We start from the raw sequence: 16,115 nt of genomic DNA, 5'->3' as shown, positions 1-16,115 counted from the left end.
ATGACTCTCACACCCTGGGAGTTTTCTCAAAGTGTGTGGGAGTAGATTTATTTTTTTCTGTTTGAGACAGGCACGTTTTTCCTGGTGTGATGAACAGAATAATAAACATAATTCAGACCATCTATGCTAAATAGAGCAGGCCATTTGATGTCTTTTCTGTGAATGTTTACATTTTTTGCCTTCAAACCAACAGCATTTTGGGCTGTTTTACCAGAAAAAAAATTCTTCTTGGTTGAAACTGTAGCCTCAAGTCCGTTACCCTGATAATGCATTCATCCTAAATAGGATTTTAAATCAACAAGAAAAGGGCCAATACAAGTTAACCGTTTGGTTTTACAAGTATATAATTGATAGAAAATATACTTTGTTTCCAAACACATGCCAAAAAATCTGCACAGAGAATGTCAGTCCCTGCAGCATATTGTTCCTCCTACATTCATTGCAAATGGAGTAGATCGTCTTCATTCTGACATCACATCCAAAAAGGTGCAGAAGATGTTATACACTTTTTATTAGTATTGAACTGAGTCATACAATGGCAGGCTTGCTCTTGGATATAGCAAGTATGATTTGGCAGTAACTGTGGGGATAAGCACTGCTCATTACAATGGTGAGGCCAACGCAGTTACCTCTGCAACTCCTTACAAGTGAACGGACAGAAAGAGGAGCATTCATTTTCTGAAGCAAACAGCCATAAATAAGTTGACAGTTACCTGCAGCATTAATTCACAATCCTCTCGGCCGACAAAGATCATCTCCCGAGGCAGGCGATGACGAGTGCCGGAACTGCTCACCAGGAACCACGACGTCACACTCATTTTGTCGTTTGGCACTCACACTTTAACCATCCTGATAAATGAAATACCAAAAGTGCGTTAATGGAAAAATCAGAACGATTATTCTATATCTAAACTACATTCAACCAAAATTACTAATTATTTATCTGTGTATAAGGACAGGTTGGATTTGTTATTAAGAAATATGTTTAATTTCAGAAACCCCAAATAATATTAGCATCATGACAAACAAAAACATTTGGAAGAAACTCTCTCTATCATTTATGGTATATTACAAGAGTTCTGCACAACTATCTGCAAACGTTGCAAGAGCACACTTATTCCCTCTGTCCTCCACGGTGTATGGTAAACACCTTTCACAAATACAGCGCCATGCATTTATTTAATCTACCCTGTCTGATTCAGATCCAAAGTAGGTCAGCCATAACCTACACATTTCTATCCATAAGCAATGTTCACCTATCAAAAGTAGCAGGCAGCACTTAATTTGCTAGCATCAGTTCTAAGACTCTAGGAAGCTTGCATCAAACAATGCGGAGTAACACAATCTTGCTATTTCACTACATGATGAGCAGTGGCGAAGCAAATATATAGTGCCCCTGGCAATGCAGGGCAGACCTACTGGCTTTTCCAATGGGGGTCTGGGGGTAGTCAGGCTTGCCGGGTCTCCCCCCTGGGCTAATCGGGCTTGGTGGTGCAGTCCACCACGCTCTGGGTGAAATGATTGGTTTATTTTAGGTAGTGGGTGAGACATAAGGGAGGGTTTTAAGAGGGGTTGGAGGTGGCCTCTTTGGTCGCTGTCACATCCAGGTGTGGGGCATGGTCTTCATAGCTGTCACTGAAGTATTTTAGTTAAGTTTATCATAGTAGTATTTTCTAGGCAAAATGACTACTGCCAACAGAGTAGTGCAGGCACTGAAAGTGCTACAGGAATAAGATAGGGAGTACCTGTTTTAAGAGGGTGTTTTAGAGCAGGCATGGGTGGGACTAAAGCACCCAAAACGAGAATCTGCAGCAGGTGCACCATCAGCAGTAGTGGTGTGCGGTTTGCCTGCGAAACCAAAAAAATGTAGACAGAAGTGTGCGTCAGGGAGGCTGGCACGTGCTTTACCAGGGAACGGTGGTGCCAAGAGGGCTGCCGAAACGCCCATTTTCATGCCACAACATGGTTTGAGTGATGTAGTGTTGAGGGGTGGCCCTTGTCTCATGCGCCGGTCAGGTGTGTCTATGAGAGAGTTCATTGGTGGGAGGGGGGAGAGGTGCAGGTCACAGGCTTGTGGTGACGCGGAGTCACCGCCAAGCGGTTCCAGTCAAGGACACACTTGTGCCCTCTCTGAATGTGGAGGAGAGTGAGGTGTGCGGTGACGTCAACTCAGGAGAACGAATGGCTGCAATGGCTTGGTCGTTGCTTGCCAAGTTAGAAGAAAGGCGTTTCTGTGCACCTTCCAAGATGGCGGCACCCATGGGGAATCGAAGAGCCTATAGTTATATCAGATTTGGAGGAGGACCTTCATGCACTACACAGTGAAATGAGTGTGCAGGGGTGGTTGGGAAGTAAGGAACAGCAGAATTTAGGTGAATGAGGGCATAAGTGGGAACATCAACTTGTGCCTATGCGAGTTAGCCCCATGCTGAAAAAAGTTCAGATGTGGGCTGTTGATAATGGCACATAACAGGAGGATCCACAGGACGTAGCTATTGGGGGGTGGGGGTTCTGCTGGAGGAGTTTAGTTCAGGCAACAGGAGAAATGAGCAGCAATCTTCATTTCATGGAGCACAAGGTGGTACGCAGAATAGGGAAGGTTCCAGTTTCTGCCGGCAATCTGGGGTGGTTGTTAGTTGGCCTGGGTGTGATGCCTCATCAAGGCTGGGCAGTACTGGGGAGCAGTACCTTCAACGGCATTAAGTTGACGTCGCCATTCTAAGACAGCCATTGGTGGTGAGAGCACCCCCTGGGCAAATTGAGGCAAAGTGAGAGCAGTTTTGCGTTCGACCTGCTCAACAATGAGGGACAGAGTCGCTGCTGCCATTGGACCAGATGGCTGAACAGAGGACAGTGAACAGCGAAGCACCAGCTGGAGTGGTGGGGCATTGTATTTCTTCAAGGACTGGAAGAAGAAACATTGGATTTTGAAGAGGAAGGCGATTTGGAGGAGGATGAATTGGTGGATGAGGCGGTCACTGCTCCAGCAGTCCACATTAAGCTACCAGGGGATGGATGGGGGAGGAGGGTCAACTAATGCAGAAGTGTTTTGCAGAAGACTATGTCTATGAAGGACAGTCCACTGCGACCTGGGTGGTGATACGTCGGATAAGAGGATCTCCAGTCAGTGTCAGTCAGTCCATAGAGAGCAGGGGTCGATGGGTGGAATATCTAAGGTGGAGGTAAGGCAGAGGTGGTCAGGGTGATCTCTGTTGCATTGAGTCATAGTCCAAAGAAACAAGTGTCTGAGTGACCTGTGAGTGATCCAGACAATAGGAAAGTAGCTATTCAAACAGCTGGGGGAGGGGAACATAAAGCTGACAAATCGGATCTGGCTAAGGAGGATGGCCTGAAACGTAAAGAATCAGACGCTAGTCCTACAGTATAATAGATTAGACAGGTATGAGTGATAGTGTAGTCTCAGGGGATAGCGTAAAAAACAAACAAAAAAATCCCTATATAGGGGCCTCAATTCCTTTAGGGGCGCATCTCACCCAACAGACGAAGGATAAGATGTGCAAAGGAAAATTTGTTGAAGTCTTCAAATTATTAAAGGAAGATCAGGCAAAGGAGGGATCAAAAGAGGAGGAGTGGGAGCTGGCGCATAAGCACGCGGCACCCAGTAATACAGAACAATTGCTCTCCTAATATTTGCGAGTGTATATTTTGAGCTGCATCTGGAGCAATGCGTTGCATTTTTAAAATACATGGACGTGGTGCATATAGCGAAAATGGATTATGGGGAGTTGGATGGTTCCGATATGATGAGGAATTTCATGCTAGGATGGCTATAAATCCTGGGAGGGAATGGGGGGGGGGGAGAGAGATAAGTAGTTGTGGATTCAGTGGCTGCATGCTGCTAAGAATGTTCCAGTAGTTCACACTGCCAGTGATTTACCATTACAATATAAGCCCTTTCAAGAAAGTTGAGGTGGGGAGTTTCAAAAATAGTCAAATTCCCAAAAATAGGTCTTGCTGGTCCTTCAATTGGGGGGTGGAGGGGTACACAGGTCCAATGTAAGTTTTGACACGATTGCTCCAACTGAGTAGGAAAGCATCCATTGGTCCAATGTTTTGGGGTGGTGCAGTGGGAATGCAAGGTAGCGCAGGCAAGGGGGAATAGAAGAAGGGGTCAGACACAACAAGTGGTGGGAAAAGGGCCCTACCCTTATCAGGTTTCCGATTTTGAGCTATTGGCTTCAGTTCTCTCCAAAGCAGGAAGAAGCACAATGTTCATACTGGGGTTTTCTTGAGGGTTTTCGTTTATGTTACCAGGCACACAGAGTCAGAAGATGGCCAAAAATGTGAAGTCTGCTCTAGATAACCTTGAAGTGGTTAGAGCTAAGCTACAGAAAGAATTGGCTCGGAGACTAATTGTAGGTCCATTTTCTTACTGGCTATTGCTGAATTTGACTATTTACCCTTTAGGGGTGGTGCCCAAGAAGCAAGAGGGGAAATTTAGTCTCATGCATCATTGGTCATGGCCACTGGTAGGTTCAGTCAATGATTTTATGGCACAGGAAGACTTCATGGTCCATTATACTTCAGAAGATAAAGCTATTACATTGGTAAAGTGCTGTGGAGTGGGTGCCGAGATGGCCAAATCAGACATTCAATCTGCCTTTAGATTGTTGCTGGGGCACCTAGATGATTTTTTCTTATAGGGGCTGCAGTTTGAGGTTTCTATTTTTATTGACAGAATATTGCCCATGGGCTGCTCAGTTTCATGTTCCCTGGTTGAAACATTTAGTTCTTACTTACAATGGTTTTTCCCAGAGTCAGAGTGGTGTACGCCATGTTGCGCTTTATCTGGACGATTTTCTTTTATTTGAACAGGGAGTTCAGATGATTGGCAGAAAGTAATGCAACGTTTCAAGGCAGCTAAGGAGGAACTGGGGGTTCCCTTGGCACCAGAAAAAAAATAGAGGGTCCCACTACCTACATTACTTTTCTTGGAATCAAGTTTGATTCACAGGCTATGGAGGTCCGTTTGCCTAAAAAGAAACTAATCAGGCTTATTTCTCTGTTGGACGAAGTGGTGGCCAAGCAAAAACTGGAGTTGGGACAGGTTCAATGCCTCCTAGGTCACTTGAATTTTGCTTGTAGAGTGGTTCGCGTAGGCAGTGTCTTTTGTAGGCAAATTGGTTTTGCAGCTAAGGGTGCTGTCTTGCCACATCACTGGGTAAGTTTACGTGCCAGCATTTTGGCGGACCTTGGAATGTGGATTACTTATCTTAAGGATTTCAATGGTCTGATGATGTGGTGCAATGATGAGGACTGGCTGTGGTAAAAGCAAGTTTTTTCTGATGTGGCAGGTGCACATGGTTTTGGTCTGTTTTGGGATGGTCACTGGGCTGCAGAAGAGTGACCTGTAGCATTGAAGTCCGCCAGACAGTATTGCATTTTTGGAGTTTATCCCATTGGTTGTGGCACTAGTGCTCTGGGGGAGAAGCTGGCCAGCAGGAGGGTGATATTCCAGGTAGACAATCAAATGGTGGTGAGCTTGGTCAACTCTCAAAAAGCATGTGATGAGAAAGTTTTAAAGGTGCTGCAAATTTTCCTATTAGGTTGTTTAAAGATCTTTGCATTCCGGGGGTCAATAATGATATCGTTGATGCGCTATTTCGTTCACAGTGACAGAGATAATGTGGGCTTGCGCCAGGAGCAGATGCACAGAAAACAGTGATACCAAAGTTGTTATAGGCTCTTGGAGAATGGGGATTTTGACCCCAATTCAGTAATCGGTTGCACAGTCTACCCGTCAGAGTTAAGCTCAGGCATGGTCTGAATTCATTGAGTCGGTGCTTTTGGAGGGTTGATGGTCCGATGTAATTACGGTACTGAGGAGAGGATGTGGCACATTTCTCGATGAGTCATATTGATGCAGGGTTTTCAGCAGTGACTGTTTTGCATAAGATGTCTGGTATCTCCTTTTTAGGTAAGTACTTACTGGGATATGATCCGGTGGAGGGAGAGGTGTGCAGAAGACTCATAGCGGGTTGGGCTAAGGAGGGAGGGATGAGGAGTGACAAGAGGAGGTCTATTTCAGGTAAGTTGCTGGGAGACATTTTGTGTGGTTTACAGGAAATATGTTTCTGTCCGTCGGAGATTGTACTTTTCACTCGTGCATATCCTGGCAGTTTCACTGTGCTTTCCATAAATCAGAACTGTCGGGCTGTAAGGGGCAGGAGGGCTTATTGATTTCCAGTGTCAAGTGGGGCCTTAGAAGATATGGATCTGATTGGGTAAACCCAAAACAGATCAACTAAGTAGAGGAAGTTAAGTACTGATGCATCCAGCGCCACCCCTTCCCCCCATCATGTCCAGTGTCTTGCTGGTTTTGTTTTGCACCGTACTTGCCTGCTGATGCAAATCATGTGTTTGTGCTTGAAGATGGGTCCCCAATGCATTCTTTTCAGGTACTATCGCTGCTGAGAAAAGCGCTTGGTAATATGGGGATTTCACAAAGGGAATACGGAATGCATTATTTTTGTATAGGAGCAGTGAATGAAGCCAAGATTGGTTTCTTCAGATGGTGGGATTATGCAGTTAGGACAGTGGAAAACACAATGTTTCAAGTGCTACATCAGGTCGAACTTGCTGGATGTTTGCAATGAATGAACAAATGATATTGCAATTCTGAACATGGACTGGGGGGGGCTAATTTTCATTCTCGTTTCAGGTTGAGTGGCAGGTCCAGAGAGTGCCATTTCTACAGTTTGGATACTCCGCCATTCGCTGGGCAGGCATGCGGTGGGGTGAATTGTTCGGTGCTCTATCTAAGAGATGACTACAGGATTTTGTCCATCTACGATGGTAGTCCACCTGGGTGAAAAAAGTTGATTTGCTACCGATCAGGGAGAAATAGGCCAGCACCCATATTCTGTGGACAGAATTGGTGCCACAGAGGTATTGGAGGGGAGCAAGAAATCTTAGGGCTATCGAAAGTCAGAGAAAGAAGGTTAACAGGGAGATGCAAGGTTTTTGTAGCAAGCATGATATTACCTTTTTAGCACACAAGGAGATTGACAATGATGTTTCCCTTTTCAGACAAGACGGGGTCCATTTGACCTTTTTTGGTAACGAGTTTAGCTTGCTGGAACTTCGTATGAGGACTGCTAACCTTTTTGGCAAAAAAAAGTGGTCGATTAGGCGTCATTTAGGGGATTGCAAGTTTTTGGGCATAGTAGTGGAGTCCACCACGCTCCTGGTGGGATGACTGGTTAATTCTAAGTAGTGGGTGGGACACAAGGGAGAGTTTTAAGAGGTTGTGCTTGAGGGTGGACTCTTCGGATGCTGTCACACCCAGGAGGAGGGCGTGGTCTTCGTAGATGTCATCCCTCCCTTCCCAAATCAAATCAAATCATTAACATTTATAAAGCGCGCTACTCACCCGTGCGGGTCTCAAGGCGCTAGGGGGAAAAGGGGGGTTATCGCTGCTCGAACAGCCAGGTTTTTAGGAGTCTCCGGAAAGCTGAGTGGTCCTGGGTGGTCCTGAGCCTGGTGGGGAGGGAGTTCCAGGTCTTGGCCGCCAGGAAGGAGAAGGATCTCCCACCCGCCGTGGAGCGGCGGATGCGAGGGACAGCAGCGAGTGCGAGGCCAGAGGAGCGGAGGAGGCGGGTGGGGATGTAGAAGTTGAGGCGTCTGTTGAGGTATTCCGGTCCCTTGTCATGGAGGGCTTTGTGTGCGTGGGTGAGAAGTCGGAAGGTGATCCTTTTGCAGACTGGGAGCCAATGCAGGTGTCTCAGGTGTGCGGAGATGTGGCTGCTGCGGGGTACGTCGAGGATGAGGCGGGCCGAGGCGTTTTGAATGCGTTGCAGGCGATTTTGGAGTTTGGCTGTGGTCCCGGCGTAGAGGGTGTTGCCGTAGTCCAGGCGGCTCGTGACGAGGGCGTGGGTCACGGTTTTTCTGGTGTCGGCGGGGATCCAGCGGAAGATCTTGCGGAGCATGCGGAGGGTGAGGAAGCAGGCGGAGGACACGACGTTGACTTGCTTGGTCATGGTGAGAAGAGGGTCCAAGATGAAGCCGAGGTTGCGGGCGTGGTCTGTGGGGGTCGGTACGGTGCCGAAGGCCATGGGCCACCAAGAGTCGTCCCAGGCTGACGGGGTGTTGCCAAGGATGAGGACTTCCGTTTTTTCCGAGTTCAGCTTTAGGCGGCTGAGCCTCATCCAATCTGCAACGTCCTTCATACCCTCTTGTAGGTTGGTCTTGGCGCTGGCGGGGTCCTTGGTGAGGGAGAGTATAAGTTGGGTGTCGTCGGCGTAGGAGGTGATGATGATGTCGTGCTTGCGTACGATGTTGGCGAGGGGGCTCATGTAGACATTGAAGAGTGTCGGGCTGAGCGATGAGCCTTGAGGTACTCCGCAGATGATCTCGGTGGGTTCTGAGCGAAAAGGAGGGAGGTAAACTCTTTGGGAACGGTTTGCGAGGAAGGAGGCGATCCAAAAGTTGTTTCGGTCAAGTGGGTCGTGTTACCGGCGATAGAGCAGTTATGTTGGATAATTATTTACTGTAGAGGCTTTCATAGGGCAGGTCTATGTTCTTTGTTACGCTGTTTTGCTGCTGGTAAGCAGTCAGGTTGTAGGCAGTTAAAAAGCCATTTATTAGATGGGAGGAGGTACGAAAGCAGACCAATGAGAGGTCAGATATTGAACAAGGACCAAAAGGATGAAGAGACAAGGGTAACTACGCAGGTGGAGAACGGAGCAGAGGGGTATGCCATTTGGGAACAAGGTTTGGATAGGAGGGGTCATTACAGGGGGTAAACTTTATTAGAGGGAGAGGCTGGGTGTGTAGGTGTTTTTGTAATGTTTAGTGAGTTTGGGTAGTTTTGTAAGGCCTATGGTCAAGGTTCTATTTTTTGCCAGACCTGTTCTATTAAAGCGGCCTTTTAACCCTTATAAAGTTGACCGTGTGGTGTTTTTGCGCCTCTTCTCTCGATCAATGCCTGTTTTTTCGGCGATATTCTTTGCGCGTGCGCCCAGGTGCACAGTAGCCATTTTGGAATGAGTTGTCTTTTACTTAATCAAAAGCATTCCAAGATGGCTGCTGTTTAGGATGGTACTACCTCTGTGGAAAAAAAGGCAGCAATCCTGGAAATGTTTCAAAACAATTGAAGATGGCTGTGTGATCATACATTGGGGCCAAGGGCGGGCCAGGCAGGAGGGAGGTAGTGGGGAAGGTAAACGGGCACTAGCTTAAAAAAGAGAGAGGGAAGGGCATGAAAAGGAGAGTGTGTGCTGGAAGAGACCAAGAGTGACAGAAATAGGCCCTCTTTCACTGCGACAGGAGACCTGAAATTACCAGTGGAAGTATACAATTGTCATTCAGTTAAAACACGGTGAATACGAAACGCTCCCTGGGTAAGACAATCACGAGAATGGGGAGTAAGACCATCCAATTAAGAACAGTCAAAGAAATCTGGTGAATCATACGCAAGAGGTGGATACAAAGCTCACTCCTTGCCTTCATTAGAGACAATAGAGTCTATGCCAACACACAGCTCAGGCGGTCTATAGGTGAAGCCTAAAAAAATGTGTTCCCTAAAATGTATCTGTAGGTATTGGTATTTACATAGAGGGACGTTAGGACCAATGGCATGCTGTACATTATTGAGGAATCGGGAGACAATACAAGGTTAAGTATAACAAGTGGAGACTTACAACTTTGAATTACATTTCACACACAAACAACTGCATGTCATATTTAAATATTTCGGCACAAGGTGATTAAATGACTTGCAGAGCATCACATGACTTAATCAAGTGCAAGGCTGCCTTTTGAACCGAGGTGCCATAAATGTCAAAGTCAGCAGCTTAGCCTCTACAATCACAAACCTCTACCATACCATACATATGAATTACAAAATTATTACGTGCATGTATAACGCACATTCTCAATCTGGGTGTTGAAACACGAACAATTTTGCAAAGGCTTTATTGTGTGATCGAAACACTTTTTATTGTGCAGTTATCGGCTGCAAAATATTAATTTTACGACTTACAGAGGGAAAAAAAACAAATGATGTGCAGCTCCAGCATTGATTTTGTTGGAATGACAACTTTTCAGTGCAGCACACAGAAAATACTAGCATATCTTGAAAAGTTTTACATATTGTACAGGTTTGGAAGTTTTTATTGCACAAAACTCAGTGGTATGAAAACCCTTATTTTTCAAGGACCCCTTTAAATATTTTCCAAATTTCAAAAAATTACATTAAACAGCAACAACAGAGCTTCACCACAGACCATTGTTTAGTTAGTTACACCCTCAAGAAAGCGAATCCAAAACCCAAACATTCAAATTGCAGTCGAGGCCCACTGTTATTTAACACGCAGCGGAACAAACACCTCTATTTTGCGGTTTTTGTGAAAGCTAATGAAAAACAGATCACTCTAAACGCAATTAGGGCTCACTGCTACTTGAACACTACAAGAGTAGCTGCTAAAATCCCTGAGCATAACCACGGTGTATTGTTTAATGAACAGTCTCTTCAAGAAAGCGTAACGTTCTATTTGCAATGAGGACCCGTTGTTACCCGTCTTGCTCTTAGTAGCTTCAAAAATCAGATTTCCATAGCCGAAATATGTTGAAGAAAACAAAGTTTCATCTTCTTTCTACAACCAAAAAGCTGTCACTTACTGTTTTCGGTAAGCTTTTAGAGCTGCCACAAATTAAAAAAAATACTTAATAGCCCCATGGATTGTGTCATTACCTTAACCACTCCAAGACAACAGATGACAATATTACAAAGTTAGACATTATGTATCACACATTTTACAAATAGTTTCGCTGGAAATAACTTAGTTAAGGATAAGTTAGTGCTGGAAGCAATCCGATTTCACCTGTTAAAAAAAAAAAAGGTGTCATGCAATGTCCATGACACAAAACTAAAAACACACTGTTAACAAAAGTAGCTAAACAACCTTCACACGCACCCCGGCCACACGCTGCTATACATTGCACAAGATATCTCAGATATCCTGGCTGATGACAGATGGTCATGCTCAGCGAGTTTGGGGACAAGAGGACTGGGCACGGTTTTGGGCTAATGAGCATGGGCAAAGGCAGATCAGGGAACGAGAATAGGCACCGTGTATCACTGAAGCACAGGTCCTATGGTCCGAATATCCATAATAAGATTTGGTAGCTGGGATTAGATTTCGGGTGTATCTAAAGCCCATACCTTGCATTCTGTAGCCTCTGTGCACTCCCCGAGGCTTGGGCAGTTAGAGCAGTGTGCACGGGGACAGGAAACAGCACTTATTATTTATTGAATGCACACATACAAGGCATCTTGGTGCTAGGATCAAAAGGTGTTAAACAAATCCTTTAGAATTCAAAGATAATAAAACATTAGTAAAATTTAAACTGGGATGTTTGGTCAACTACACAAAAACATAAGAAAATTAAGTTGGGATGTTTAGCATAATGCATAGTCAAATACACAAAACCTAAGAATGCTTGACACTAACCACTAAAGGTAGCTGCCAAGCTTAAATCATTGCCCCGCCAAGCATGGATTACGGCCTCACAATAAACACAACAGCCGGTCACAACTGATGACATCATTAGGGAGGCTCAGGAGCAGTGTATAGGTAATTGTCATGTCTTGTATATGTTGCCATTAGAGCATTGCCGCAGGACATGCCCGGTTGGCACTGGGAGAAATGGACTAAGTATGTCATTACAAGGCCCTGAATACTGCAGACACCTTTCCTTTCTTTGCTGGCTATGAGTAAATGAGTTGAGATGAACAACAGCAGAGATCAGTTATCCGTCAATAGCAGCAAAAGCATCCACAGGGGTGAACACTCATTCTACAAATACTTTTGGTATGTTACTTAAGTGCTGTCTGTAGCTTCGATGTAATCTGAATAAGGATATCTAGAGAAAATAAAAAAAAGAAAGTGAACGTTCACCTCCTTGTAATGTCCTCATGACGTAGTATATGGCATCTTAAATGTTCGGTCAGAACATTTGAATAGTATACCTTGATCAGTAGTTTTTGAGTGAACTTAATGTGTTCAAGAAATGCAAATACATTAATATATCAACTTAAATTAATGAACCTTTAACTTCCTTAGAGCTCCAGAAGACTGATGAACTTTTAGCAAACTATACATTATCAATACATTAAGTTCCATTTTGAGGGTACTGCAGTTTTTTTTTATATAAAGACATTGCTGGTTTAGTTTTCAATGGGGTGATATATAAGAAAGCTTTCATAGCTACTATCTTCATTTGCTCAGAAATTCATTTAGTTGTTACGGTGAGCTAGTGCATTTTGAAGCAAACCGTGCATCGTTGCCTTCATGTGTGTGTCCGTACTTTTAAGATAGTTCCTAGCCACTTCTGAGTTTGAAAGCCTCAACTAACAGCATGGCCAAAAAGTGCTACCATGTAGAGAAGCATCTCTGGATTGTTCCACAAGACATCCAGATCATCAACAAGGCTACCATCCAGCCCCTGGTGCTCCACAGGTGAAAATCTATAGAGCACATGTGAGGGGAGAGGCAGGAGAAGGCGGGTGGGAGGCGAGAAGAGATGGGGGTCATAGGGATCAAAGCAGAGAGTGCAAGTACCCTCTGAGAACCAAGACATGCACTCCCATGGAGTGTTAAACAAGTAATGAAATAATATATTTTTTTTAAATAGTAAAACAACAGAAAATCGAGTTCCATGACGTCAAAAATGGAAGACGGCAAACTAGCCATTCCATAAACAAGGTAAGCAAGCTACGCTTCCGGGGAAGGATAAAACACAGGATAAGGAGAAAAGTCAACAATATAAAGAATGCAACCGAGAGTGACAAGAAAGGTAGCGACTCCTGAGCAAGGGCTGGCTGTATTGTATACAAACCTATCTGAGATAGGCAGCTGTGGCTGCAAGTTGCAAGTCCGCAAAAACAGAAGCATTCTTAAATTGTTTCCCTTTCTAAAAGATCTTTGGGCGGAACAATAAAAAATGACACAGCGCGTTGGTAGGTGTTCTTTACATGCAACGGCTTTTATATACCTACTTTGATAACGAACAAGGCAACCTGCCCACCGACTATCAGGGACTATATTTAAATACTGTTCACATTCCAAACTAGTCTTAATTAATCCTTTGTAAATATCCTTTCTCACATAACTAAAACCAAGACTGCAGGAACGAAGTTCAACTATCTGCCCTATACAGGTTTCTCGCTATTCTTTAATCTATAGAATATGAGAAATAGATATTTTATAATTAGCAACAAAAAAAACCTGATACTTGCTGCTTCCTAGTGGATGGCCTGGTGATAACCCTATGAGGAAGTGCTCAAAGGCACAGACCGGATATTGATTTCCAGACCTTGCTATGCAATATATAGGAAACCTAGACCCATAGCATTGCCCTCAAAATGTAAATCCATCAGGCCTCATGCCAGTCGTAGCTCTACAACACTACTAGACAACAAACAGCAAGTTCAAAGCTGAAGACATTTTGCTACATGTTTGTAAAAATCTTTGCATATATGATCACAGTAACCAAACATTATGTGTAGCGCTTGAGTAACCAAATGTTATAGTGTTGCAGGAGGTGCAGAAACAGGCAGCCATGCGTTAGTTACATGGTGGTCTCAATCTGCTGTCAAGGTAAACTTCGTATCTATACTTTGGTTGCTGAAAAATAAGAAAAGTTCATTGAGGTTCCTTCGCCAGAAGACATTGCATTGTCAGGTCTCACTTTCAGTTTGCTGCAAAGATGGTGTAAATAAAGGAGCACCGACGCCATCGGTTATCAGACAGGTGTTTATCCCTGCGAGATACACAACACTTACTACCCCCAGTTATGGCTTATGTTGCAGACTCCTTCAAAGTACACTTACATGATGGAATCTAAATGCGGTTTACACCATCCTTTCTACCCATTAGGGATATACATTTCGATTCAACGTCAGTCAGTTGCTTCTAAGTTGCATTACTGGCTGGCTCAAGCCGTGTATTCAAGCTATGTCAACAGTGATGTCATCAATGGTTACTTTATGGCATTACTAAGTATGATGTATTATGTGAGAAATTGTTTTTTTTTTTTTTTTTACTGGGGGGCGGAGGTGGGGTGAACCACTGAAGTCACTAAATTAACCTATGCTTAACCCTCTGGTAGCTTGGCACAAAAGCAGTCAAGCTGGCACACAAACAGCACTAAAGTGAAAATGCAACACAAGAACAATCCAACACCAATTTAGAATAAGCATTGGCAAAGCCAATATGTATTGCCTATGCAAGAGCTACTGGTTTTGCCAGTGCCTTCCAACAATGTTGTTCACCAGTCTGACTACTGTTCAACATGGCTAAAGGTTAGTGGAACAGAGGAGAGTGGTGTGGAGTGTCATAGCGTGTGCTGATATAGAGTGGGGTAGAGTGTTATGTATTGCAGTGGAATATTGTGGAGTCGCAGAGTGGCATACACTGAAGTGGCACAGAGTGGAGTGGAGTGGAGTGGACTGGTGTTGAGTGCCCTGACCTAGAGTGTTACAGAGTATAACAGCGTAGAGTGCAGTGCCATTGAATGCAGTGTGGCACAGAATTTAGTGGCGTACTATGCAACTTCGTAGAGTGCAGTGGCATAGATTAGAGTGGTGCATAGTAGAAGGCAGTGGTGCAGAGTAGAGTCGATAAAATAATAAGAGGATAACTAAACATAATAACACAGATTGAGCGAATTAAGGCTAGAACCGGACGAATATTAATAATTAGTCCTGGTTCACTATATTGCAATATATGTGGATTCCATTAAATATATTTCCAAAAGACTGCGGATTTCGAGGAAAGTATCTATGCTTATATTTGGATCGGTGTGGATGTTTTGATTTGGCATTTATGGAGGTTTGGTTGAACAAGTTCGGGGAGTATAGTATTTAGTCCTGAAGAAGGTGGTGAAAAAGGTTTGGAAGTCCACCGAAACGCGTTAACGCTTTATTTTTAATGGACCCACAGGAGGAGGCCGTTATCGAATAAGGATTGATGACAACAATCGATAGGCCTATACTTACCAGAATTGGGACAGTTCTATTTTAATAGACTATTGGATATGTCTTTTTATTGTCTCCCTTTTTATTGAATTTTCACTTGGTTTTATTAATGGTTTTGAATGTTAGTCCTGTTAATATTATGATTTGGGGCTTTTATTTGGGACTATATTAAATATATACCTTAGATTCCTTTGTCTTTAGACTGATCATTAGAGAGATTCATTGATTGTGAGTGTGTGGGGTGATTGTTTTGGTTTTCCCCTGGGGGAATTTGATTATTTTGCAGAGTAGAGTGATGCATAGTAGAGGGCAGAGGTGTGGAGTGGCGCAGAGTGCAGTGATGTACAGTGGAGTAGTGCAAATTAGAGCAGCATAGAGTGCAGTGGCGTAGAGTGCAGTGGCGTAGAGTGCAGTGGCGTAGAGTGGCATAGCGTGCAGTGTAATAGAGTGGGGGTGCTTTAGAGTAAAGTGAAGTGGTGTAGAGTGCACTGGTGCAGGCAAGAGTGTAGTTGCGTACAGTGGCACAGAGTGTAATGGTGCAGAGTAAAGTTGTGTAGAGTGCAGTGGCATGGTGCAGAGTAGACTGAAGGGGCGTACAGTGGATTGGCGTAGAGTGCAGGGGCATGGAGTTGAATGTTACAGAGTAAGTGCACTGGTGTGGAGTTTATTGGCGTAGAGTGCAGTGTTGCAGAGTGGCACAGAGTACAGTTGCTTAATTTGCTTAGAGTAGAGTTGTGAAGAGTAGAGCGAAGAGTGTACTGGCACAGGGTAGAGTAGAGGCATAGCACAAACCGGTGTAGAGTGCAGTGGCATAGACTGGAGGGGTGAAGTGGCATGGTGTTAAGCGAAGTAGTGCAGAGTAGAGTGCAGCAGTGTGGAGTGCTGTAGAATGGAATGGAATGGCATGCAGTGGAGTATTCATAGCGTGGTAGCAAATTGCCATTAAAGACAACACTTCTTCAATTGAAATGACCATTACATTTGCACAGCCATATAGTTTTAATAATAAAACTATACAGTGCAGAGACAAAAAAGTGTGGAAATTGCATCACCTAGTTCAATGATTTGTTTTACATATATTAAAGTATTTGTTTCAAATACACTTCAAAAATAA

At 44.2% G+C, this 16,115-nt stretch overlaps 1 protein-coding gene across 2 annotated transcripts in view; it reads right to left on the bottom strand.

Annotated features, from left to right (window-relative positions):
• CEP170B (centrosomal protein 170B) overlaps positions 1 to 16,115 on the bottom strand; it is a 365,718-nt gene that overhangs the window by 266,282 nt on the left and 83,321 nt on the right. For both annotated transcript variants that reach the window (XM_069207322.1, XM_069207323.1), the window contains exon 2: positions 714 to 849. In XM_069207322.1, the coding sequence (XP_069063423.1) occupies positions 714 to 818 (105 nt within the window). In that variant the 5' untranslated portion in view covers positions 819 to 849. The remainder of the gene's footprint in view (positions 1 to 713; positions 850 to 16,115) is intronic.

Source organism: Pleurodeles waltl, chromosome 9 (assembly GCF_031143425.1).
Source record: "Pleurodeles waltl isolate 20211129_DDA chromosome 9, aPleWal1.hap1.20221129, whole genome shotgun sequence".
NCBI classification, from domain to species: domain Eukaryota; kingdom Metazoa; phylum Chordata; class Amphibia; order Caudata; family Salamandridae; genus Pleurodeles; species Pleurodeles waltl.
The sequence above is the reverse complement of the archived record's forward strand: the minus strand, read 5'-3'. Positions and strand labels throughout refer to the sequence as shown.